The sequence below is a fragment of the Cryptosporidium bovis genome (genome assembly GCF_009768925.1).
Source record: "Cryptosporidium bovis isolate 45015 chromosome Unknown contig_13, whole genome shotgun sequence".
Lineage (NCBI taxonomy): Eukaryota > Apicomplexa > Conoidasida > Eucoccidiorida > Cryptosporidiidae > Cryptosporidium > Cryptosporidium bovis.
The window spans coordinates 129,053-153,226 of NW_027125026.1; the positions used below are offsets into that span (position 1 = coordinate 129,053).

Consider the following 24,174-nt stretch of genomic DNA (forward strand, 5'->3'; position numbering starts at 1 on the left):
CAACATTGAACTCTACCTCACATGGATAGCAAAAGTCGACTACATTTTACTTGCATGTAATTGAATTAATAGTGACAAAATAATTAAAAAAAGAATACTATTTGTTTATATGAATTCAAAATAACTAAATATAAATTTTACTTAAACTTGCAGGACCTAACAGCTCCAATTAAATTAGATATATCTGGGCTTGGAATTAATATTTCACCATATGGAGTGATATAATTTCTTACTAATATAAGAGGACAACTCTCGCCAAAACTAATGTTCTTTAAACTTTGACGAACCTCAGAATGATCCACTTCTTCCAGTATCCTTCTAGCAACATCCTCAATTTTCATTTCAGGTGATAATTGCAATATAGCAACTTCATATTCACCCTCGCCTAGGTATATACACCCATCTATCCATCTTAAATCAGATTCAGTAAAATTCCAACTTCTTAGTTTAATCCAATCCAGTATTAATTCTTCTCGTTTATCATGACCTCTTTGAGAAAATAAATAGTTTGGGCCATAGACAATATTATTATACAATACATTTTTATCAGCTGAATCTAATATAGACCAACTTGGAGGTTCAACATTCCCAACATTTGCATCTGCTAAATCCAACAGATTTCTAAAGTCCGTTTTATCCGTATTACAGCATTGTAATTTCATTCCATTCATTATCCCAAACTTGGCTTCATTTGTGTTTAGTATTTTTTTTGCAATTGAATACAATGCTCCAGAAAGCGATGATGGCCGTGATTTATTATCATTTTTAAAAGTTCTCTCTTCATCATTTACCTCCTTTCCATCCCCTTTTCCATAATGAACATCACTTTGTTCATTCCCATTTTTTGGATAATTTATAGAATAAACAATATTGTTACCCGTTACATTATTTAGACCGTAATTCGATGCCTTTGGAATATCTACATCTAAACTAGGATCATTTACATATAAATGAGTTGAATTAATATTTTCAGAATCACAACAGGATGAAAATACCCCAGTTTTTGTATCCCCTGTTTTTCCACAACCGTTTAAACCAAATCCTATAAGATTACTACTTCTATTGAATTTTTTTCTTAAGCTATGTAATTCCTCTCCAGCTTCGTCTACAGCTTTTTGGAGAAGAAAATTAACAAAACGAATATTTAACTTAACACGCATTATATGAACCTTTATCTGTACCGACTCAAAAACGCGATATAATCTTTGTCTTAAGAACCCAAGATTACTAGTCGTATTTATTTCAATATTATTGGAATCTTTTTGAATGTAAATTTCTGAATTATTTAGATCTGATATATTCAACCCAAAATCTTTTAATTCAAATAAATATTTTAAGCTGCATATCCTATCCCATAATATTTCTTTATTATCAATTTCAAAATGATTAGCGTCTTTTTTTGAACCAATATATTTCCGTCCTATTAATCTTGAAAATGTAATATCCCTTTTAACTTCAGCAAAAAAAAGAATTGCCGACATAACCATTTCAGATATAACTATCTGATCGTAATTATATTCACTTTGTTCATGTATATAATCCCTGTTATCATAACAATTTAATAGAATATCAATAAAATGTAAACCAGTAATAAAAGTTTTTGAAGACCTCTCAATAAATTTACCTGTTTCAAATTCACTTAAAACATTTGATACCGAATCTCTTAAATTAATCACCTCACATACAGTATTCCCCATGCTTTGTATTCTTGTTTTTAAATGTTGTATTGAAAATTCACTGCTTTGATATCTTAATAAATATTTCGCACTTATTCCACGTAATAACAGTGTTTTACAAATATAGTAAATAAATAATTTACCACTAACTAATTCATTTTCTTTATTATAGTTTATAAGAGATTTCTTTTTATTATTCATATAATTTAACAAACATTCTGACGTAATTAATCCATTTAAACAAAACAGCGAGATCATTTCCATACAATATTCACTTGTTATACCATGTGACACCCTCCAACTTTCCAATTGCTCAATAAGCTCTGAAAAACAAACAGTATAGTTAGTTATATGATTATCCAAGAATTTCTTTATTATTTGATTTGCATAAATTTTCATATACAATGATGAATCAGCTCTATTAGTACTAGAATTTGCGTTCTCTTCTTCTATAAATTTGCAATTTGCCACTGCCATTAGACATGTGTTATATCTTCCTAGTGACTTAATCAAATATCTGCATCTCCATAAAATTTTAGCATCTAATAACATGTCCTCTGAATCGTAAAGAGAGATAGGTGTTGTATCTCCTATTATCTTTCTAGGTACAATATACGGAATCCAATTATATGGATCTCTCGTAGTTTCATCCAATAACCAGTGCTCTATTTTAGATACTCCTATGTCCAATGAATCGGAAAGTGGAAGACGAATTGCACTTTTTAACACACTACCAAATACCTTACTCTTGCTACTCTTCCAGTTCCTTTTTTCATCACTGTTATTATACGAATCAAAACTCCACCAAAGCTCTACCTCATTTTCATTTTCAATAGCACTCACACTTCCAGAAAGAGTCGAGCAGTATATCACGTCTTTGCAATAATATCTATCTTGTTTATCTTCATTATAGTCAACCGAACAGTCATCAAAAGTATTGGTTGTTCCATATTTTAATTTATTCACTACAACTGTGTTGTTTAGCATTAACCCACTTCTTCCAGAATCAGTCTTTCTAAACCATATTTGAGGTTTTAATATTTTAAAATTTACAACTTTCCTTTCTCCCAATGATAACCTTAAACATTCCAAAAGTGAAAGCCCATGTAGAGAAGGTGAACTTCTTGTATCTGAACCATCTATTGAGAAGGAATACCCCATTAATGGAATAACCTCAACTCCATCCGGGACCTCAAATATAAATTCTTCTTCAAGTATGTTTTTTAATGTATACCAAGAATTACTAGTTATATTTCCTGCATAAACAGAAGATGGAAAAAGAGGTAAACTCGAGTTTCTGTCAGAATCGCATATATAACGCATGACTGTTTCTATCAAATCTTCTCTATCTACAAGCCTTTTCTCTATCATTTTATCCTCTGTCTCATTAATATTGACATTAAATGATTTAAGTCTTAATTTACCTTTTTTTATTCTCACCTGTACATTGTCATTCAGAAAACTTTTTAATCCTTCCACATCCTCATTACAATCATCCCGTCCCAACACTAATTGGTCTTTTTTAGACTTGTCTATTACTATATTATATGTTTCTGATCTATTTAACTCTGTTATTGTATTTTCACACTCACCTATATCCTTTTCAGGATTGACATCATGAGACTTTCCCCTTTTTAATACATTTGAACAATAAGCATTATTTTCACCGTCACCTAAGTGCTCAATTTCATCCTCATCAAATTCTAATCCAAAATATTTCTGAAGATCTTCGTAAAAACTTAGAACTTTTCCAGTTGGATTACCTGGTGTTTTTCTTCTACTTATGCACCCATCGTAACTGAAATTTTTGCATTCGGAAGCTATGTTCTTGGTCCCACAAATGTCTACTTTTGAACCACTAGAACCCATTTTACTACAACTTCTAACCCCACACCAATCTGGTTCGCCTATAGTAGTTTCTTACCTTTACACCTTTCTTATTTATACTTTAAAAAATTGCTATTCTGCCAAGCTAAAAATCGCTAACTGATTATAATTTCTATTTAAATATACTAATTATAATTTGTCCCTTTAACCACTACAAATCTAATTACACCCAATCACACAAAAAAATTCCTCTTCCCCCAGATGCTCCCGGTTCAAGCACGTTCAAGTGAAATTAAGAATTATGACTGTTGTTATACAGTCCAATTATTCTCCCTAGTTATCGTCTATTTTAAATAAAAACAACAGCAATTACCTTATGTAAAAGGGAAAAGCAAACTAAATCAGAATTTCCACTATTTTACCGCCAAACGGTATATACATGTTTTCTCCTTTATAGGGGTGGTAAGCCCGCAGATGTGGGGTCTCCAAACAATTTACATGTAGCTGCACGTACTTTCTTTAGATTTAACCTCTGTTAGAACAACACCTTCTGACAATTTACAATAATTCAATACCTCATCTTCTGGTTGTAATTCAGATTTTGTGGGGTCATCATCGGAACTTAGTGTGAATAGGTCTTTTAATTTCTCAAAAAATCCTTTCCCCATGAAAATTTCATAATCCTTATTAGTCAATAATTCCCTAAAGCGTGGACGTTTTACGGGGTCTAAAGTTAACATTTTGCCGATAAGTTCTACATATTCTTTAAGTTTGATAAAAGAGCAAAAAATAAATACATTAAAGCAGAAAAAAGCTGTTAGACTTACCAGCAGTCCATTCAGGTTCCGAAGACAACTTTAAAAGACTGTCTTTGATAAAAGTTTTCATCCTTTTAATTTCTCTTTCATTAGGCTCGTGAATAAGTGAAATTGAAAGAAACGCCAAACCTAAACAAAATACGTCATTTTTATGGTAGTCAACTTCTTTCTCAAAATCCTCAAAAGTTTTAAAATTGGGCTTTATAAGAGCATGCCTAAATTCTGGTGAGAGATTATTTGGAACATTTGCATTATTCTTCATTATTTCCATGTACCATTTTTTAAGTCTAAGTGGAAGCATAAAATCACCTAAAAGCAAAACAAATCCTGTTGCACTTATATATAAATTGGACAATTTAATATTTCCGTGAAATATTCCATAACTTTCTAAAAAAGCCAGGGATTTAATGATTAAAAGTAGATTATAATGTAGTAAGTTACATGTATAATGATAGCGATATCTTTGACCTGAGATATTATTTATGAGTGAATGAGCATTTCCGTGTTCACAATATGGAGTTATTAATGCCAATGAATGCCTTATCTTATATTTTGGATGTGTATATTTTGCTTCCGTTGTGGCTATTAATGGAGCCAACCCAGATTCTTGAAAATCACCTCCACAGTATAATAATATATATCTCCAATGTCCTCTCATTACTTTTTCGGCTTCTGTTGCATCTGATCTGAGTACTCTTGAATTTTCTAAGGATTTAGTTGCATAGAACCTTCTACCTGTATTTGAAACTCCAATATCTCCGTATATCTAATACATTGTTAATAATCGATCATTTTAAACAATATGAATTATATATATTAAACCTACCATTTTTGCTACAAATCTCATATCATCATTAGGTACCTGCGGAGGCTTATTAGTGTCTTCCTCTTTCATGAGTTTTTCCTTCTTTTTTGATTTTGCTTTATCGCTACTACCACCTCTATTTGAGTTTACTCCTGTATTTGAGTTACTTGAGTCAGGATTCCCCAAAGCAGAACTAATAGTCACACTGTTTTTTGGTGGTCTCAAACCTCTTGCTCTAAAAAATCTCGCCCTTGTTTCTTCCCATTGTTTTTGAATCCATTCGTTAAATTCTTGGTCTCTTTGTGTTTGTAGCTTTAACAAGTAAATCCAAGGCGCGTCTAAACGATGAAGATGAGGTGGAAGAGACTTTTGATCCCATCTGAAAAGCAATCTTGCTGATTTTAAATTTCTTAAACTCTCTCTAATAGAATTTTGTTTATTCTAAAATAACATTTTTTTAAATTAGTTAGCTTCTGACTTTTATCAAAGTGAATAAAATATAAATACAACAAATATCATAGTTTTTCTATTTTATAAATAAAAAAACCTTTCGTACTTTAATTTTTTCATATTTATTGTATTTATAGATTTATCCAATTTACCTCTAAATGTTGTTTAACAGTTTGAGCATTCTCCAAAAAAATATTTGGATCCTCCATATTGTTTGGATTGAAATTTTTAATATCAAATTCCTCCTCCTCCTCCCCCCCTTGTTTGTCTTCCTGTGATTTTAAAACCTCCTGTAAACACTCTTCTATTTGTCTGTTGCATACTTCCAGATCCTTTTCTGTTTCTTCCCTAAAAAAATAGAAAGTTAATGCTGTTTAATTCACACTACACATGAAATCCGCCCTTAGTATTTGATCTTAAGTTATTCTTTTGATATTTATTAACTCGGAAAAAAAACATGTTTATATATAAATATAACTTACTAACGCAGTTCTTGTATTTACACCTTTACCTATTGATACAAGCGAAAAACATGTGTTGAAAAAATGACTTACAGTTCAGTATTTAACTTTTCAACAGATGAGTTGACGTCATTTTTGAGAATCCAAGACTCACTATAATAAGAGTTACCCTGCAATCTCTTTATTGGAACCCACCCAACATCCCACGTTATTTTTGTACCATATACGCCATAATAAATCGAATCCTCCATTTTGACATGGGCTCCAAATCATATAATAGATAAAAACATTAAATGAACTTGAAAAAAAAAATCACAAAGATCTAATAATTTTGTTCAACTCTGCTCTCTCATTGAGTTGCTTGAAATAATCTTTTTAAAAGCCAAACTATTAAGATTAAATGGTGTCACACATAAAAAAATTTAGTGGACGGGATCATTTATTTTGTACAATTTTGTATTTATATGCAAATAATGTCACGTTTAGATTTCTTTTATTATTATTTTTACTCTTGATCATTTTAGTTAGATAAATATAAATATCTGTGGCGCCTTTCGATTACCGCCAGTATAATATATAATAAAACAAGTATGACTAGAAAGAGTTGATTTTAGGTAGTATTAGAGATATAAGAAACTGCATTAGAAGATTGCAAAATACATAAAAAGTGAGATTGTTTTTATGTTGAGCATGGGCGAAAAACTTGTGGAATTTGAGTATCAAAGATTTAAGGACGGTCCGGATGTGCCAGTGGCAGAAAATCCACATTTCTTTGCGTTGATTAGATTTCTGGGTTTGATAAGTAACACAAGCATGGCAATAGAATGGAACTTTGAAGATGTACAGACGACCTTTGAGAGTGTTGAGTTGACTGAATACTCGAGAAATTTACATCTTAAGTTGCTTGGTTTTTTAGGAAAGAGATTTCCACCACATGTTACTTTGGAGAGGAACATTTCAAAATTTTTGGATGAGAGGCCTATTGATGTAGGCGAATTGTTTTGGGACCAGATTATTTCAACTAGTGACGGGCAAAATGAAATAGACAGTGAAGAGGAAGATAAGAAAACGGTTACAATAAATAATAGTCAGAGTGATAACAAAAATGATGATTTAAAAAATCAGGAAAATGAAAGCAGGATTGATGGCATACAAGAGTCAAAAAGCAAGAGCAAGTCAGGTTCAAATAGGAACAAAAGTAAATGTAAGAACGACAATGAGGAGGTAAAGGAGAATCGGCTTTACAATCCATATAGAGATAAAGAGTATAGAGATGTAAAAAAACACGAAAGACTGAGAGCTATTAGAATAATAATAAACGTGTGTATCCAGGAAAGCAGGCAGCTGAGAAATATATTGCAGGGGATGGAAGGCTATTCACTTAAATGTAATAATGTGGTCCCAGGCGAGTGTTTTTTTGGCTCCTCACCTCCTTATATTGGCGACGATAAGCTTGGGCATCATTATTGGTATATAAATCTTCCAAATGATGACGTTATATTTAGACTTTATAGAGAATCATCTAAAACAGGTGAATTAACGCTTATTTCAGATAACTCAGATACTCTATGTAGTACTTACAAGACATTCTTAAATGACGATTCTTTACAGGAGGTTGGGTTAATACTAGAATCAAAGTACAATTCACTGGTTGTTGCAGAGAAAGCGAAATTGAGAAAAATAAGGCAAATGAGATCAATTAGAAATCAACTAGAGTCTTCTTGGGGTAACTGTGCTCCTACAGATGAGATGCTTTCTGGAGGAAGAACAAAGAGAAAGGCCGCGATGAACGTTGACTATTATTCATATACTAGAAATGAAGGTATTACCGGGACAAGGAGATCTTCAAGGATTAATAAATACAATTATGACTCAGATTCTATTTCGGATTCTAATAATAACACAGTTAAAGACAGGAGTAATAGATTAGCAAATAGGAATGCTAAAAAACAACTAATTGAGGACATTGAGAAGGAGAAAGACAATTCGGATTCATTTGTAGACTTAAAAGATGATTTCGATGCAAGCATTGACAAGGTTGGAGTGAGATTGAGTAACAGCGAAATAGATGGGTATAAGACAGTAGATAGACAATTGTCTGAATTGGAGCCTACAATTCCAAATAATACTAAAAAAGATTATTCATTTGATTCACTAAACAGCGTTCCAACTGTTCATGAAATGTCTGACAAGTCAGAAAATATCCCAGAAGCCAAAACTGCAGTTCTTGAAAATGAAAAAGAACTAGATAAAGCTTGCTCACCCGCTATTTTAACGAATACAGTAAATCCAAATTTTAATATAAATGTATCACAGATTCCAGCAATCCCACAAATCCAAACAATTCAACAAATCTCAGGAACACAACAAAATCAAAATCCCGTTTTATCTGGGGCTCCTATAGTTTCGACAGTTATGCAAGCTAATTTGATTGGTTTTCCCAATTCGTCTATCCGCACAATTACAGGTGTTTCTACAAATCCTATGGTTCTGCAACAAAATCTTAACACCGCTCCTCTCCAAGTAACTAATCACCTGCAAAACGCCCAGGTTGATGGTTCTCATATTAAAAACACTCATTGTCCTTGGAAAAACTTAAATTTGGAATGTTCAAACAAAAGCATAAACACCGGCTTCAATGGTAATGGCAATAACAACAATCATTCGTGAAGAGGCGTTAATTTGGAGTTAACTCTTTCAACAGACAAAAACATGCTTTAGTTATATTCAAACAAAAAACTAAATGGTATAAAGTGTTATTTTTGACTAGAGTGTGACATTTTAGTTTATTACTTTAATTCGAGCATCATTTTAAATTTTATACATGCATGCATACAAAATATATTATCTGTTTATGTTTATTCAAGAGTTAATATTTTTATATTTCTCGAGTAACGGCCACATGATTACCTCCCATTTTGTGTTTTCTAGTGATTTTGTCTTACTTTTAGCAGGTTTTTTCTCTAAACATTCATGTTTATTCAGTTTTAGTGGTTGGTCTTGTGTTTGTATTTATTCGACGCGGGGAAGAGCCGGCAGAAAGGGAGGGGGTGTGACGCTTCAATTAAGCTCGCCCAGAAATTGCAACTTTGCTAGGTATTTTGTGTTTATTTCTTTCAAAAAGGCTGAAAATCACATATAAGTTTGATATAAAATCAATATAGTATATATAAATGCACTTATTGTCGTTTTGGTTTATCTATGACCTTGTTTCTAAGATCGTCTGACTCAATAGGCAGTAACCAAAGTTATTCATCCTCAAATTATGGTGAAAAAAAAGCAAAATTGCTAACATTTGTGGAGTTAACCTCAAAATTTAACCAAATCCTTTCGAAGTGAGTTTTATTCATTAATTCGAGTTTGTGTTCCATTTGCGAAATGTCAATTACGATGTTAATTTTATTCGTTAGAAACACCGGGATTAAAACTATACATATTTCAGACAAGGACGGTGTTACAATTTTAAAAGGTAAGTTTCCAGCGTTTTTTTCTTTTTATTTGAATCTAAGAACTGTAATTTGTATCTCACAAAAATACAGTCTAAGAAAGTAATTGCTAATAATAAATCATTCAACACGTTTACATCTATTAACTTGCAATTTCAGTTAATAATACCGAGCTGGATCCCAAAGAATCGCTAATAAATTCCTCAACAACGACAATTTTCAGTAGTTTAGTTTCATCCTGCAATAAAATAGATACATTTGGTCAGGCTTCATTCGTAACAGTAAGTTAATACTAACCCACTCTACAGGTGTAAGAATGTGAATGAGAAAAAAGAAACTATAATAACTCTTCTGTTGTGATCACTCCCAAGTTTCGAACAAACAACTACTCTGTTGTACAAGTGAACTACCACCCTCTTGTAATTCAAATGGTTTCAACCTTTGAATTCGAAGGTAAGAATATAATCAAAAACCGTGAGGTCAGCTCTCACTTTTCTCGGGTCTGCTAATTACAAACAACTATTATAGGCGAAGCTATAAACCTAATTCCAACTTTAAAACAGTTATTGGTTGGGGTGAGGCAAATTGCTAAATCTGTCTTCAGTTCATATAACGAAAGTTAAAGATATGAAAAAGAAATATATTGAAATAGGTAAACAAACAAGACGAAAACAGTGTTAAGTTTCACCTTCTTTATCAGGCTATAGTCAATATTCCGGTAAATTAGGCGAGATAACATTTTATTTTCGCGTATACGTATCTCAAGATCTATTGGAAAATGTACATGATAGGAAGGTTGAATTTCATCATTAATTTTAAGAAACTCCATGAGGCATTGGCACAGCAGACTTAAAGCGGAACGTAACAAAGGGGATGGAACCAAAATAGTAGACTGAAAAACTGAAAAGACATATTTTTCTGAATTCTGTCAATTTATACTCATTTGTGCGTCGTCTTTGCGCACTTTAATTTCAAATGAGAAATGCAATTCTCCCAACCTCTGTTTTGCCGTATCCACCTTATAGCTGTATTTTTTTCACGTATTGTTTTAGGTCATCGTCCATTAAATATGTCCACACTTTTGATTCTTCTTTTATTTTTACGCTTTTTTATCAGAACCCTTCCTTACTCCGGTCTTTCTTTCCACCCGTAATTTTGTTTAGATATCCCAAAATAAAGAGGCAATATAAATGGACCCCATAAAAAGCCCGCCATTACGTTGCCAGAATTTGGCAGGAGATATGCCAGGGATCACGAATGTATAAGAAATACTTTTGTGTGTGTATGTGAGAACAAGTTGTGATTAAAAAATAATTGAATTATTTAGGCTATTTCAATAGCAAAAATAAGTTACATAATTTTTGTCAGGGTGTAATTATTTTTGAGGGAAGGTTTTTTTCATTAGAATAAGGACAAAGGTATTATTAAGTGTATGCGAACACAATATTGAAAGCATACTGTACTTTAGACACGTACAAAAAAGTATACTACAGTGATAAAGAAGGGGAAAATAAGGTGTTAGCAAAAAGGGATAGGAGTTATTATATATGAGTTGGAAGATTGATAATGACGTAATGAGCAATTCCGAGTTGCTTAGAAATAAGTATTCGGACCAAATAAGTACTTATGGGTATGAGTATAGTATGGAGGGTATTATTGACGATTACTACCCAAACATTTCATTGGGTAAGTATGAGGCTCATAAAAATGCAGTAAATGAGACTAAAGGTATTTTAGACGGTCAAAATGGCAACACTAAGAGAAAGAAAACAGCATTTGAAGTTAAGCAATTAGCAAAAATGAGTGAGATACTATGTAGATCTTCATTTAGATTTAGTCCAATAAACGGTAAAGTAGACAAAGAACTTTCAAGATCAGGATGGAGTAGAGAGGATATTGCACTTTTTTGTTTAAGAAGTATGAATAATAATATAAAAAGAGCAATAAAATCGTATAAATCTTTTACGATGATGATGTGCAAATACAATACCAGAAATGGTAATGAGATAGATATAAGGAATCCGACGATACTATCGCAGTTAAGAACAGGAAAAGTAGTGATATTAGATAAATTAGATTTGTATGGTAGATTATTGATTATCATAAATCTTCATCACCATAATCCAAAACTTCAAACCGTGGACGATCTTATACTATTGTTTATATTTGTGATAGAGCTAATAATGAGAGAGAATCCATACAATGGTGCTGCTGAGAAGAATGGGATAAGTATATTAATAAATGCATCGAAAGTGAGAGTAGTTGACTTTAGAATAGAATTTTGTCTTAGAATAGCGCAATTATTGACAAATAATTTTCCGATAAAACTTGGACAGATCTTAATATTTAAACCGAGAAGACTAATTAAATGTTCGATAAAATTGGTCTTGCTATCACATAAGAGTCTTAAAAAGAGATTTCAGATAATAAACAAAGTATTTGAACCGTTAAATTCAATTACCGATTTTGATGCACTTTCTCACTTTATAGATAGAGAGTGCATTCCGATAGAATTCGGTGGCAAGCATGACTTTGTTTCCGACAGATTTTGGGAAATTAAGTACCAGGGTCATATATTGGCTGAATTACTACAAAAAAACGAGGACAATAATAATAATAATAATAATGTCGAGAAACCAAGAAATAATTCCAGATATCGTAGATATGTGAGAAGAAGCAAGAGAAATAAGAATGAAAACAATGATAATTATTGTTTAGACGATGAGAGGTCTGCTTTTAACAATTTTTATTTAGACAACGAGGAACTCAATGACAAACGATCGGATATACCAGAAATTAAAATAACGATAAACTAAGTAACTTGAATGTTGCCAGTGTTGGTTAAACCTCTAAAGACGAATGGACTTCATGTAAGCATGTCCAATTTTTTTGTTCGTATTTATATTACATATCAGCCTTATCCACTAGTGTTAATCAATATGTTTATTCTCCATTTTAACTAGAAAGTGAACTAATAAACAAAATGTGACAAATTTGAGGAATAAATTAGTAGGAAAATAAGTAAAAAGAGTGAATTAAATACTATATCCTTTTTTGTTTTTTGGTATTCTTCCTTAATGAAAGCTCCAAAACTTGAATTTATTCATAATGTAAGCCGTTAAATATTGATCTCAGCTTAGGTTTTTGTTATCTTAATTGCCCAGTTATTGCAGTCAAAATAAGTTTCTGTAATAGAAACCTCGCATCTACATCCACTACTCCCTTCATAACGAATACCCTCCTTTTCTTGGTACATTCTAATTCCTTTCTCACACATTTCAATCACCTCACTCCTCTCGAACAAATGATAATACCGTTGCAGAGTTATAAGATATTTGTCTGGCAACACCTTTTGAACTTTAAGCTTTTTGCCTCCATCATCCGTTTTTTCATTCTCTATTATCGGCTCCTCTATATTATGGCTATATTGAGTGTTGCCATTGCTACTACCACCAACTGTATTAATTTCATCTATGTCGGTTTCTTTGAGGTACTTTTTTTGAAAATGCCAAGGAACCATGGTGTCCTTAGTCGAAAAACTTCTTGCACCAACTGTACCTTCTTTTTGTTCAAATGCCCAAACATATACCAATAATATTCCTCCTTTTCGTAAGCATCTTATTAATTCGGAAACGGCTTCATATCTCCTTTCAGGCGTAGACAAATGGTGCAATACTGCAATGCATACAATTCCGTCAAATGTATTTGATCTTAGATTGAGTCTGATGCAATCATCTATAAATACCTCTAATAAGCTGTTTCTTTTTTTAGCCGAATCTAGTAGTGATTTGCATCTATCTGTTCCCAAAAAAAACGCTTTTGATTCCTTAACGCAGTCCATAAATCTTCCATTTCCACATCCTACATCTAATAATAGCGAGCCAGGACCAAATGACGACAGAAACTCCTTCACATTTGGCCATGCTATGCCTCTTGTATGGGAAAAATGTTCTGCCATTTTTTCGTATATTTCATGTACATACTTTTCCTCTAATTCGCTTCCTTTATCTCGCAATACCTGGCCTTTTTCGTCCAATAATTCTGGAACCAACTCTGATAATGGTTTGCATGTTTTGTCCGATGGACATATATTACATACTATTTTATTCCCCTTTTTCTTAGTCATATTTAACAATGCATCCGTTTTACTTTATATTCATAAATAAGTGTATATTATTGGTTACTGTTTAATATACCCAAATAAATCCTATTTTATCGTTCAGTGTATGTTTAAATTTATCTTTAAATAACCAATTGAAAGCTAGACAACTTTTTTCATATAAAGAAATTTTTCTGTCTTTTCATGATCTTTGTTTAATCACTTTATTTCCCTGGATCCATTATTTTCTTATTCATAAGACCACGCTTTATTTGCCGGTACATTGTAAACTAATTCGCTTGTGGCGGGCATAACATGCAGTTAAGTACTAATTAACGCATACAAATAATGGCTGTTAGAGGTTTGTTTTCATTCAACAAAAAATAGAAATAATGCAGACAAAATCTATTAGTATTATAAATACAAAGATATAAATGAAGACCTCTCGTGCAATAGAATGAAAAGTTATAGTTGATATTTGAAAAAGTAGTCATGAAATAGTTGTATGTAGATTACTTTCCGAAAATTTTACATAGAATAAACTTTTTGTCAGAATGGTTAAAAGTCGAAGGAAAGAGTGTTTTTATTCGACAAATTTTTTGCTTTAATTGAGGACAGGTTACATTTTTCAGTGACTTTCTTGTTCCTAGAATTTAGACCAAAATCACTATTTTTATTGCTATCATCATTACTGACTGTATTACGGTCATAATTATCATTGCTTTTCTCCCCGCAAATATTTCCACCTTTAATAAAAGAGTTACTATTTTGAGTAACTTCACTTTTAGAGACAGAACCTTCGTTCCCAATATACTTTGATGACTCAAAAACACTTGATTTAAAAATGCAAGGAGCATATAAAAGAAGCCAATCTGTTTCAACAGCAGATACTGTGTTCATATACTCCTTGGAGGTGATTAAAACCTCATGATATATAACGTAGTCAGGATTCACACCAGAATAGAACAAGGAACTATTTGGATGAACGTAAGCAGGAGCAGAGGTAATCAAATTAATATATTGTCCGATTCCGTGCATTTTACCAGAATTGTAAAAAAAACCACTGCAAAAAGATTTTCTCACGTTCTCCCATGAATTATAGTTAATTTTCCATAAACTTCCATCCTGAATTGGCTTTAAGTTAGAATCACTATTTAAATAAATATCATATATTTGAAAAAAGATATCTTGAACACGTAATAAAGCTTTTTGGTGGATATAATGTTTTTCTGACCATTTTTGAGAAGATTTGTTTCGTTTCCATTGAAGAAACACATTTAAGAGTGTTAAATGGTCACTTTCTGGTACAGAAAACTTTTCCCTACTTGATTCAGCCTCATCAATCCTGTCTTTCGGTCTAAAAAATATACTTGGAACAGATAGCATGGATACAATAATGATAACTTCAATTACACAGTCTAAATCCTTAGCAGTAATAAGTGCTTTAGATAAGGGAGGATCTAGTGGATACCTTGACATTTTAATACCTAATTCTGTTAAGTTTCCTTTATCGTCAAGTGCACCTAGAGACCAAAGATTGAATAATGACAATACTATAGATGATTGAGACGGAGGATCTATAAATGGAAAAGAAAATATATCCTCAGATCCAAGAGTTTTAAGAAGTAATACAACATTTGAAAGATTTGTTCTTTGTATTTCTGGAACACTATTTTCAAATAAATCAGCATAATATGTGTTTTCAGTATACATTCTATAACATACACCAGGTGATACTCTTCCTGCTCTTCCACTCCTTTGAGACGCATTTGCCTTGCTTATTGGTGTTATTTGCAATGAATCCATTCCCATTTTTGGGTTGTATACCTTAACCTTACAAAGTCCTGAATCAATCACATATTTTATTCCATCCAAAGTCAAAGAAGTTTCTGCAATATTAGTTGCCACAATTACTTTTCTGTATTTACTAGGTTTGAATATTTTGGCCTGGAGATCTGACGGAAGTTGTGAATATATTGGAAGTATAAGTAATGGTTCAATACCTTCAGGTATTAACTTTTCCAATTTTTCAGTAATCAAGTAGCATGTAGCTTCAATGTCATCCTGGCCAGTCATAAATATTAATATATCACTTTTTTCACCTTTATTCAAGTATTTTACTGGATTGCTACAATGTATCTTTAAACACTGTATTGCAGCAGCCTCTATGTAGTCTTCAGGAAAGTATCTAAGATACTCAATATCTACAGGGAAAACTCTTCCCGGTATTTTAAATACAGGAGCATTACCAAAAAAACTTGATAGTTTTTCGGAATCCATAGTTGCTGATGTGACTATCAGTCTAAAATCACTCCTATAACTCAGCACACCTCTAAATATTCCAAATAGCACGTCAGTATTCAAACTTCTTTCATGTGCTTCATCCATAATAATTACACTATACTTGTCTAACTCTGGATCATTTAAACTTTCTCTCATAAGCACACCATCAGTCATGTACTTAATTACCGTTTCCTTGCTTGTAAGATCTTCAAATCTAATAGAGTAGCCTACTTCACTACCTAATTTAACACCCATCTCTTCGGATACTCTCTTTGCTACACTCACCGCCGCTACTCTTCTAGGTTGTGTACATCCTATAATTCCTCTTTTGCTGTATCCATATTCGTGTAAATACTGAGTTATTTGTGTTGTTTTACCACTTCCCGTTTCACCAACCAGAATCACTACGATATTTTCATTAATTAGCTTCATTAGTGGATCTTTAACTTTATAAACTGGCAATTCCTTTCTTTTGTTTATTATTTCATTATGACTACTATTGCTTTCTGATATTAAACTTGCAAAACTTTTTTCATTGTTCATTTTTACTTTATCACCTGTTTCCATTTCCCCCTCTTTATTATTGTACACTTCATCCTCATTTCTCTTTCCAACACCCAACAAAGCTCCCATTTTTGTGTCATTTAACTCCCAAAATCTCTCACGCATCTTAGTACTATTTTCCTTTATTTTCATATTTTTCAATACTAAACTCCCATTTCTTGCCATTTTTGCTATATCACTTGTTTTATCCTTAACTATGCTAAAATTACTGTGTAATCCAGCAATGTTCTCATTACTACTCCTTATATTGCTATCCTTGTCTCTATATTCATAACCTCTTAAATTTAAACCAGTTGAAATTAAATCTCTGTAACTGACCAAAAAACTTGGATAGTCTACTAAGAGTGATATGTTTACTCTTTTTTCTACATTCTCATTGTAATCCAAATCATCCATAAACAAGTGATCCTTCTTTTCAGCTATCTCAGAATCGAATAAAACCCCAGAATTACCTAGTCTACTCAACTCCCATCTTTGATTGTCTATGTTTCCCTGCATTCTTTTATAGCTAACCCTCTCTCTCCTTCTTTTTCTTCCACTCTCTTCTTTCTCAGTTGCTCCACCCTCTACATTCTTCCTCAATTCACCTCTATTTGAAACATAGTCCAACAACTCTATATGGTCATTTAACACGCTAGAGAAACCATCCTCAAAAGAGTCGTACCATATTCTGTCTATTTGAGAAGATAAATCATCACTGTTTTCTAGTAACATCACACTCAGATAGCAATATACATCGATACTGCATAAATATTGTTTTATTACTGATATTTACTTATTTATTTATTTACTAATATATTTATTTACTATGTTTTCATTTTTTTTACCGGTACTTGCCTATTTCTAACACTATTGAAATATAGATCCTATTAATTCGGGCGCCGAGACATCTAAATGGTCTATTAGGAGAAGCATGGCATGCGCAAAAAATGCATGTAAGTATACAATGCAAGAAAAAACCAGGCAAAAGACGTTAGAAATTAAAATTATAAATGATCAGATACTGAAAAATATCTGTCCAATCTGTCTATATCGAGTCTATCCACAATACTACTATGTATGTAGATATCTATGTTATCTGTCCATACTATTTCACATTTGCCATCCAAATTGATTATTTTATTTTATATTCACCATCTACTAAAGTGATGAAATATTGGTATCTAAAATAACCAAAAGGCAAAAAAACAAGTTCTACATATATACATTACACCAAGTTACAGGTAATAAACATTGTAAAAAATGAAATATAAAGAAAATATGTTCTGATGTGTCAGAAATGACCATTCCCCCCTCCCAAAAGCGGAGAGTTAGTAGCGGTAGAACAGGTTGTATATAGGTGTTGGTAGTCATCGCCTCCTCTATTATTGAGATGTATATGGTGATGTCCTAAATAGTTGTTAAATGTCTGAATATTACCAAGAGCAGTGTTGTTTATAGCATTTCCATGAATGTTAGTATTATTATTGCCATTCTTGTGACAAAACTTTAATCCAAGGCTGTCTCTAACTAATTTGCTTTGATCGTACTGTATCCTAAGAGCAAGCTCATCATCGTTAACTACTAAAAATCTACCATTACCATTACTACTACTGGTACTGGTGGTGCCATCGTCCAGATGATAGTTTTGACTACCTTGTAACTGCCCCTTGTACATAATGTGTCCTCCCAATTTGTTGTTAAGACCAATATTCTTCACTAAATAGCATCCTGTTTGAGAAAAAGAAGATCGTTTTTCATCCAAACTTCTCGTGCTATTACCAGAAGCAATTCCACCATTAATTGAGTAGAAAATTGGTGAGCATTGAAAAGATCCAGGAGAACCATTTGTTGAACTAAATGTGGAATGTGGAGATACCGGAATAGAATTCGGAGAAGATATTGAAAAAGGATTCATTATATTCGGTTGGTTCATCCTTGAATGCATTGCGATGAGAGTTGATATTCTCAATCCATTTAAAAACTTGTCCGGAATTATGTGATGCTTATGTATTAGAATCACTCCAGAGGCCGACTCATCACAAGGAACAGCACTAAATTGCGAGAACAGTTTATGTACGCTACTACCATTGTTGCTATTCTTATTAATGCAACTGCCGTTATTTCCTCCTCCCCCAATACTACCATTATTTCCTCCTTTATTGCCACTGCCCTGCACCCCGTTACTCTCCATAGACTGGATTGTTTCCATAGACACTGAAGTTATTCTCCTTATTAGAGGGTCTAAATATGGCATGTATGGTCTTATACCGGTATCATAATCTAATAGACAAAGACTGTTGTACAAAATGTTTTGGTGCGAAGGGAGTTGAAGTATTGGGTCATAACTAGTGAGTATATTTATTAATATAGATGCGGATATTCTGCTTCCAGGTATGAGTAAATTTATGCCAGAATACAAAGCGAGTTCGTGAGCAAACATTATCTTCTCAAAAAGATAGGCGTAGTCTATTTTGTCTCTTATTCCTAAAATGGCCTGTCCAACAGTAGTACTAATGCCTATCCTTCTAACCCAGCAGGATCCCATCCCCATTTTCCTATAGGAAGAGGAAAAACAGTAGTTATCAATGTTACTTTCATGATAGCCACCGCCGCCATATTCAACGCTGGAACCTGATTCGGCCCCAGCTCTCTTCAAGTAATCACATCCACTTCCGTTCAAATTAACACATCCATCATGAAAGCAACCCTCCTTATTTTGAGCCAATATCCCGCACATTCCTGTTCCGGATTGAACAGTGTGACCACCTCCTAATTCATCCATTGTTTTCTGTTGTTGAACTGCTGGAGAACCGCCTAAACCGCCCCCACCAGACAAGGAAATATCCGAGAGGGAAGAAATGAGGGACTCGATCAAATGCTTTAGCCTTGATAAGTAATGAAGTGTCATGTGGGCAGGCGTCTTATTCAAGAGGGAAGGTCCACCATATTTTGAGGTCTGAACAAGAAGTTGAATCTGCATCTCAACTATATCTCTACTTGATCTTATGATCCCGCTGCTTTGAACAAATCTTTGTAAAGGAGGCAAACCCGGGCAGTGCTTCCTATCATGACATTCCCCAAGACACTCACCCAGAGATGCTGCTGTAACTACTGCAGCCGCAAATGTTGCAGCCAAGGAACTTCTGTCCAATCTTCTCCTTGAAACGGGGTCTCTTTCTAAACAAAACATAAATTGATCGATTAAACTTGTAGCTATATGAAAAGTACTCTTTTCCCAGGCGAGGCGATGTGCCACGTCACTTATCCAACTCATCACAAGTTGTCTTTGGTCGAGCTGCAAAAAACATCCTGAATCTGTATACACGCTGTGGTGAACTTGAGCGAGTCTCTCTCTTCTATATAAGTCCTCCCAATCAATTAAACTCATAGTCAAAGATTCTTTTGGCAATATATCCTGAAATCTCCCAGATACCATCCATCTTCTGCATGTAGAGAATACTGTTGTACCTCCCATACCACTACTATTGCATGGATTTACACTTGCATTTGAAAAATTACTCCCCAATGCTACTTTATCATTCACGTTGTTCTGGCCATTAACTCCAATTCCATTTTCACAATGACGACAAACGTTCTTATCTTCCATTTTCACATATAAATCAATATACTATACAATCATGTACACATATATATATATGTACATATATATATATATATGTATATATATATATAATATACATAATATATATTATATATATTATGTATATTATATATATACATATACATATACATACATATATCTACACATATATTTCATGTATATACATACAATATAAATGTATATATTATATTATCTGTTACCCTTCGGTTTGAAAAGTACTCTATTTACTTGTCTGTATACCAAATAATTGCACCTTCTATCCCACTAACTTATGCTAAATGTACTTGATTAAAAGGAGATACAGTTTAAGTATTATAATTATACACTAACTAGTAACTCAACATTCAAAAAGTAGATCAAAAATGTAATGTACCACTTTTACAATCCCCAAATAATGCATATAGCTCTCTATGCTGAAAGATGGTATAAACTAAGTATATTCTATTTAAATATATGTGCAGATTTAAATATAAATATGATTAGTTAAAATTACACAGTCTAGTCCTCGATATTACGCCTTTTGTCCTGTTTATGATTTTCACGTTCTTACAGGTTATTATATCCCTCTTTCAGCGAACTAACAATTTTATATTCCAAAGTAAAAAAAAGATTACCTTCACTTTCCTATAACCTTATTATTTCATCTGTATTATTGATTTGTTGTTTATTATTATTATTATTACTGTTGTAGCTTTTAATACAAACAAATGCTATCAATATACAAAATATTGCTGGCCTATTACAATACAAATTTATTTATTTAAATTCCGTATCCATTTAAGTTTATATCCTCAAGATTCAAATGGGGTGTCGAATTTTTGCCTTACTGAATCCTTCCTCTTTTTTATTTGTTATCCTTTTTTGTACTTAACAATAATTATATTTTTTGGCGTCAATTTATATTGGTAAATTAAATTTGAGAAAATAAAATAATGAAACACGTACGGATATACATGATCATCAAAAATCTTTCTCCCAAGTAAATAGCCTCACTTTTTACCTATTTATTATTTATGTCTCCTAGACACATTATTCATCATTATTTACTATGTGTCTTTTAATTATATATCCCATTAATATCCGCTCATTTCTCCTCTTTACTCCACACACTAGTGCATCTTGAGACGGCACATTAGCGCCAAAATAACGTCGATACTCTAAAGATATTTATATGTAATACTAGGTTTTTTCCTTTTTAAAAAGAGAGCATTTGGGGATCTTTCTTCACATTGACAAAATAGTGCCTCATCTTAGCTGTTTGAATTTTGTTTTCATTGATACTCTTTTTCTCATCGTTTCTCACACAGTCGTTTAGACATGTATCGTTGTCTGTTAGCCTTGTATTTTTACTTCCATTTGTGACAAAACTTACTCCTTTTTTCGGGTAAACTTATATTTTCATCCCTTTCCGCAATCTATGCCGAGCTTTGCCCCCTCCGTGTCTAACTAATCTCTTTAGGGGGTAGGCAAATTAGAAGATGTTACAATTTTTTTGAGGCTACTCGCTCCACGAGTCCTAACTCATTGACCTCCACTACCTGCTTCAATACCAAGAACAAATCGGTGAAAAAACGTAATAAAAAAATGGAGAAATTAATAATTTAATAATTAAGTAGAGAAAATAGATAAAAATATCTAATTGAAACACTTATAATCAATAATAAATTCTATACTGAACAACGGTGAACAATAATTATAACTCCATCATTCTGGTAAATATTACCAAAAGAAAAATAATAATATATTGAATTCACATACAAACTAGTGCATTTTTCCATTTTCTATAAAATGTGTGTATTTATTTGATTTATTTACAATGCATTAATTTAATAATACTCGTTCTTCTTTTGAAATTCAAATACTCATTTCTTCATTGTATTATATATTTTACCCACAAATTTAATGATCAGATGGAATCAAATAGATTAAATAGTCATATATATACATAAATAAGTGCATACAATAAAAATGCATGCCCCACAGTTTTTAGCACTTACATATTTTATATTAACAGTAATGTGTGTAAATAAATCAATATAATTTGGTATTATTAAAATACTTAGAGGGCTTTGGCATCTATAATACATACTTTTATTCAACTGTTTCTTCATTTTGAGCGTCGGTATTTTTTTTATTTCGAGACAAAACAATAGCTTCTTGTAAAATCTTAGCGACTTCGAAATGTCCATTTGATTCTGCTAAATCTTTAAGAGTAAAACCATTTTTGTCCTTATAATCTAAACATGAGCCATTTTTTATCAGTAATTTAACTGTTTTTTCATAACCTTTGATAGAAGCTGATGAAAGAGGTGTGGATCCCAAGTTACTTATAACATTAATCTTGGCACCAAATTTAAGCAATAGAGATACAATTTCATCAAAGCCATTTGCTGAAGCGAAGTGTAATGGCGTACAATTCATTTTTGTTGTTTTATTCGGATCTGCATTTGCATTCAAAAGTTTTTTAACTATTATAGAATGTCCATATAAAGAAGCCCAATGAAGTGGTGTGAACCCTCTCTCATTACTAATATTAACATTAAGTTTGTACTTCAAATCTGAAGATATCATTAATATTTTACTTATTAGTTTAGCATTTCCGGTTTTTGATTCATTCAAAAGTAGTAAATTTAATTCGTCAACTGTATATGATTCCAAATTACTATATTCGTCTTCAATGTAATATTGGCCCACATCAGTTTTGTTAAAGGCGTTATTACTCTTGTAAACCCTTGAATTTACTATATTTGAAACTCTGTTTTCACTATTCTCAGTTGGATTATTTTTTAAGTCATCAAAGCTTGAATTTAATTCAGATTTTGATTTGCCATCGTCCTTTCTTAGTATTCCCTTTTCTACTATCTTAAATAACTTATTGCTGTACTGATGGCCCTTGCCGTGTTTGATTTTGTTACCATCAGAAACAATACTAATTTTACTTTTATTGTTTATATCAACTTCATCATTATTTTCTAATTCCTCTGTAGTATATCTTTCATTGTTATTTGTTTTGTTTTCAATATTGCTACTGCTGGTACTACTACTACTAGTGCTGCTACTACTACTATTGCTGCCACCGGCACCACCTAATTTCCCAATTAAAGTTGAACTTCTAGATATTCTATTAGAATTTGAGAATTTACCAAAAGATGAAACTGATGAAAACGAGACAGCATTATTATCATTATTGTTATTATTTACACCTACATTGGCAGCTATTTCTTCATTCTCAAATTGCAAACCTTCGTCTGCACTGTAGTAACAGTCATCTGCCAATACCACACCGACCCCACTCCCTTTTAAATTAGCTCTAGTTGCATTTGAATAACCTAATTTTGCCCTTTCATTTAAATAGCAACTTTCACTATTACAAGTGTTGGTTCCAACAACCTCCAAATTTTGGTTGTCCATAGAAAATACGAAATTATTTTAATAACAATAATGGCAGTTTTTATTGGTTATATATGCGTATACACTGAATACTATTAACCTTAAATGTCAGATTCACTCGTTTGTATTTTCTTTAATACAAAATTTTTTTTCAACTATTGTTTATTTAATTCAATAAATTTTTTTTATTATTATCGAATATCAAATGTTTATAATAGTAAATATCGTTACAATTAATTTTATATTTCAGGAGAAAAAAAAGAATAAAAAAGAATGGATAGATGAACAATTTATATTGTTTACTTCCCTTCTTTCTTACTCTAAAAAAATCAAAAATTCTTGAACATTTCTTACTCGTACTATTTTTTGTCTTTTTTGTATTCTTAATTATAAACTCTATATTCGCCGTTTATAATTAACAACTTACAAATCACTTGATATTACTTTCTTACTCTCCTATCAACGTTAGCACCTCTAAGACTGCAGCTTCCAACTTTTTACCTGCAGATATCTGCTCCTTCGTCCTGATTTGTTTAACTTTAATTTTTTTTTACTTATTCTTCTCTAATCTGTGAGGTAACTTCTCATCCTCGAGCTAATAATGGCATTTATGAATTACGCGCCAAATATGTGCGAATCCGAGCATTAGCGCTGAAGCTGATGCTCAATTAAAAAAAGATCCTGAAAAAGTACTAGAAACAAAGAATATAATAGTTTTTAATATTTACTTATTAAGTACTGATGAAGGGAA

The 24,174-nt window shown here is 32.2% G+C and overlaps 8 protein-coding genes across 8 annotated transcripts; 3 read left to right on the forward strand and 5 right to left on the reverse strand.

Moving 5' to 3' along the window:
• Positions 1-137: 137 nt before the first annotated feature.
• Positions 138-6,288, reverse strand: FG379_000588 (uncharacterized protein; the record flags this gene model as incomplete). Its single annotated transcript, XM_067325999.1, has 6 exons — positions 138-3,583; positions 4,018-4,266; positions 4,331-5,087; positions 5,148-5,567; positions 5,729-5,924; positions 6,131-6,288. The coding sequence occupies 6 exons, from the start codon at positions 6,286-6,288 to the stop codon at positions 138-140; spliced, it is 5,226 nt and encodes a 1,741-aa protein (XP_067183441.1).
• A 439-nt stretch (positions 6,289-6,727) lies between these two features.
• On the forward strand, positions 6,728-8,707 carry FG379_000589 (apicomplexan conserved protein; the record flags this gene model as incomplete). The annotated part of the gene is made up of 1 exon (XM_067326000.1): positions 6,728-8,707. The coding sequence occupies one exon, from the start codon at positions 6,728-6,730 to the stop codon at positions 8,705-8,707; it is 1,980 nt and encodes a 659-aa protein (XP_067183442.1).
• Positions 8,708-9,238: 531 nt separating this feature from the next.
• FG379_000590 (uncharacterized protein) lies at positions 9,239-9,797 on the forward strand (the record flags this gene model as incomplete). Its single annotated transcript, XM_067326001.1, has 4 exons — positions 9,239-9,372; positions 9,448-9,506; positions 9,643-9,764; positions 9,792-9,797. The coding sequence occupies 4 exons, from the start codon at positions 9,239-9,241 to the stop codon at positions 9,795-9,797; spliced, it is 321 nt and encodes a 106-aa protein (XP_067183443.1).
• A 1,233-nt stretch (positions 9,798-11,030) lies between these two features.
• Positions 11,031-12,299, forward strand: FG379_000591 (Sec14d domain containing; the record flags this gene model as incomplete). Its single annotated transcript, XM_067326002.1, has 1 exon — positions 11,031-12,299. The coding sequence occupies one exon, from the start codon at positions 11,031-11,033 to the stop codon at positions 12,297-12,299; it is 1,269 nt and encodes a 422-aa protein (XP_067183444.1).
• A 320-nt stretch (positions 12,300-12,619) lies between these two features.
• Positions 12,620-13,609, reverse strand: FG379_000592 (uncharacterized protein; the record flags this gene model as incomplete). Its single annotated transcript, XM_067326003.1, has 1 exon — positions 12,620-13,609. The coding sequence occupies one exon, from the start codon at positions 13,607-13,609 to the stop codon at positions 12,620-12,622; it is 990 nt and encodes a 329-aa protein (XP_067183445.1).
• Positions 13,610-14,140: 531 nt separating this feature from the next.
• FG379_000593 (Prp16p pre-mRNA splicing family SFII helicase) lies at positions 14,141-17,143 on the reverse strand (the record flags this gene model as incomplete). Its single annotated transcript, XM_067326004.1, has 1 exon — positions 14,141-17,143. One exon carries the CDS (start codon positions 17,141-17,143, stop codon positions 14,141-14,143), a length of 3,003 nt encoding a protein of 1,000 aa, XP_067183446.1.
• Positions 17,144-17,702: 559 nt separating this feature from the next.
• Positions 17,703-20,018, reverse strand: FG379_000594 (uncharacterized protein; the record flags this gene model as incomplete). Its single annotated transcript, XM_067326005.1, has 1 exon — positions 17,703-20,018. One exon carries the CDS (start codon positions 20,016-20,018, stop codon positions 17,703-17,705), a length of 2,316 nt encoding a protein of 771 aa, XP_067183447.1.
• A 2,106-nt stretch (positions 20,019-22,124) lies between these two features.
• Positions 22,125-23,444, reverse strand: FG379_000595 (ankyrin-related protein; the record flags this gene model as incomplete). Its single annotated transcript, XM_067326006.1, has 1 exon — positions 22,125-23,444. The coding sequence occupies one exon, from the start codon at positions 23,442-23,444 to the stop codon at positions 22,125-22,127; it is 1,320 nt and encodes a 439-aa protein (XP_067183448.1).
• Positions 23,445-24,174: the final 730 nt, after the last annotated feature.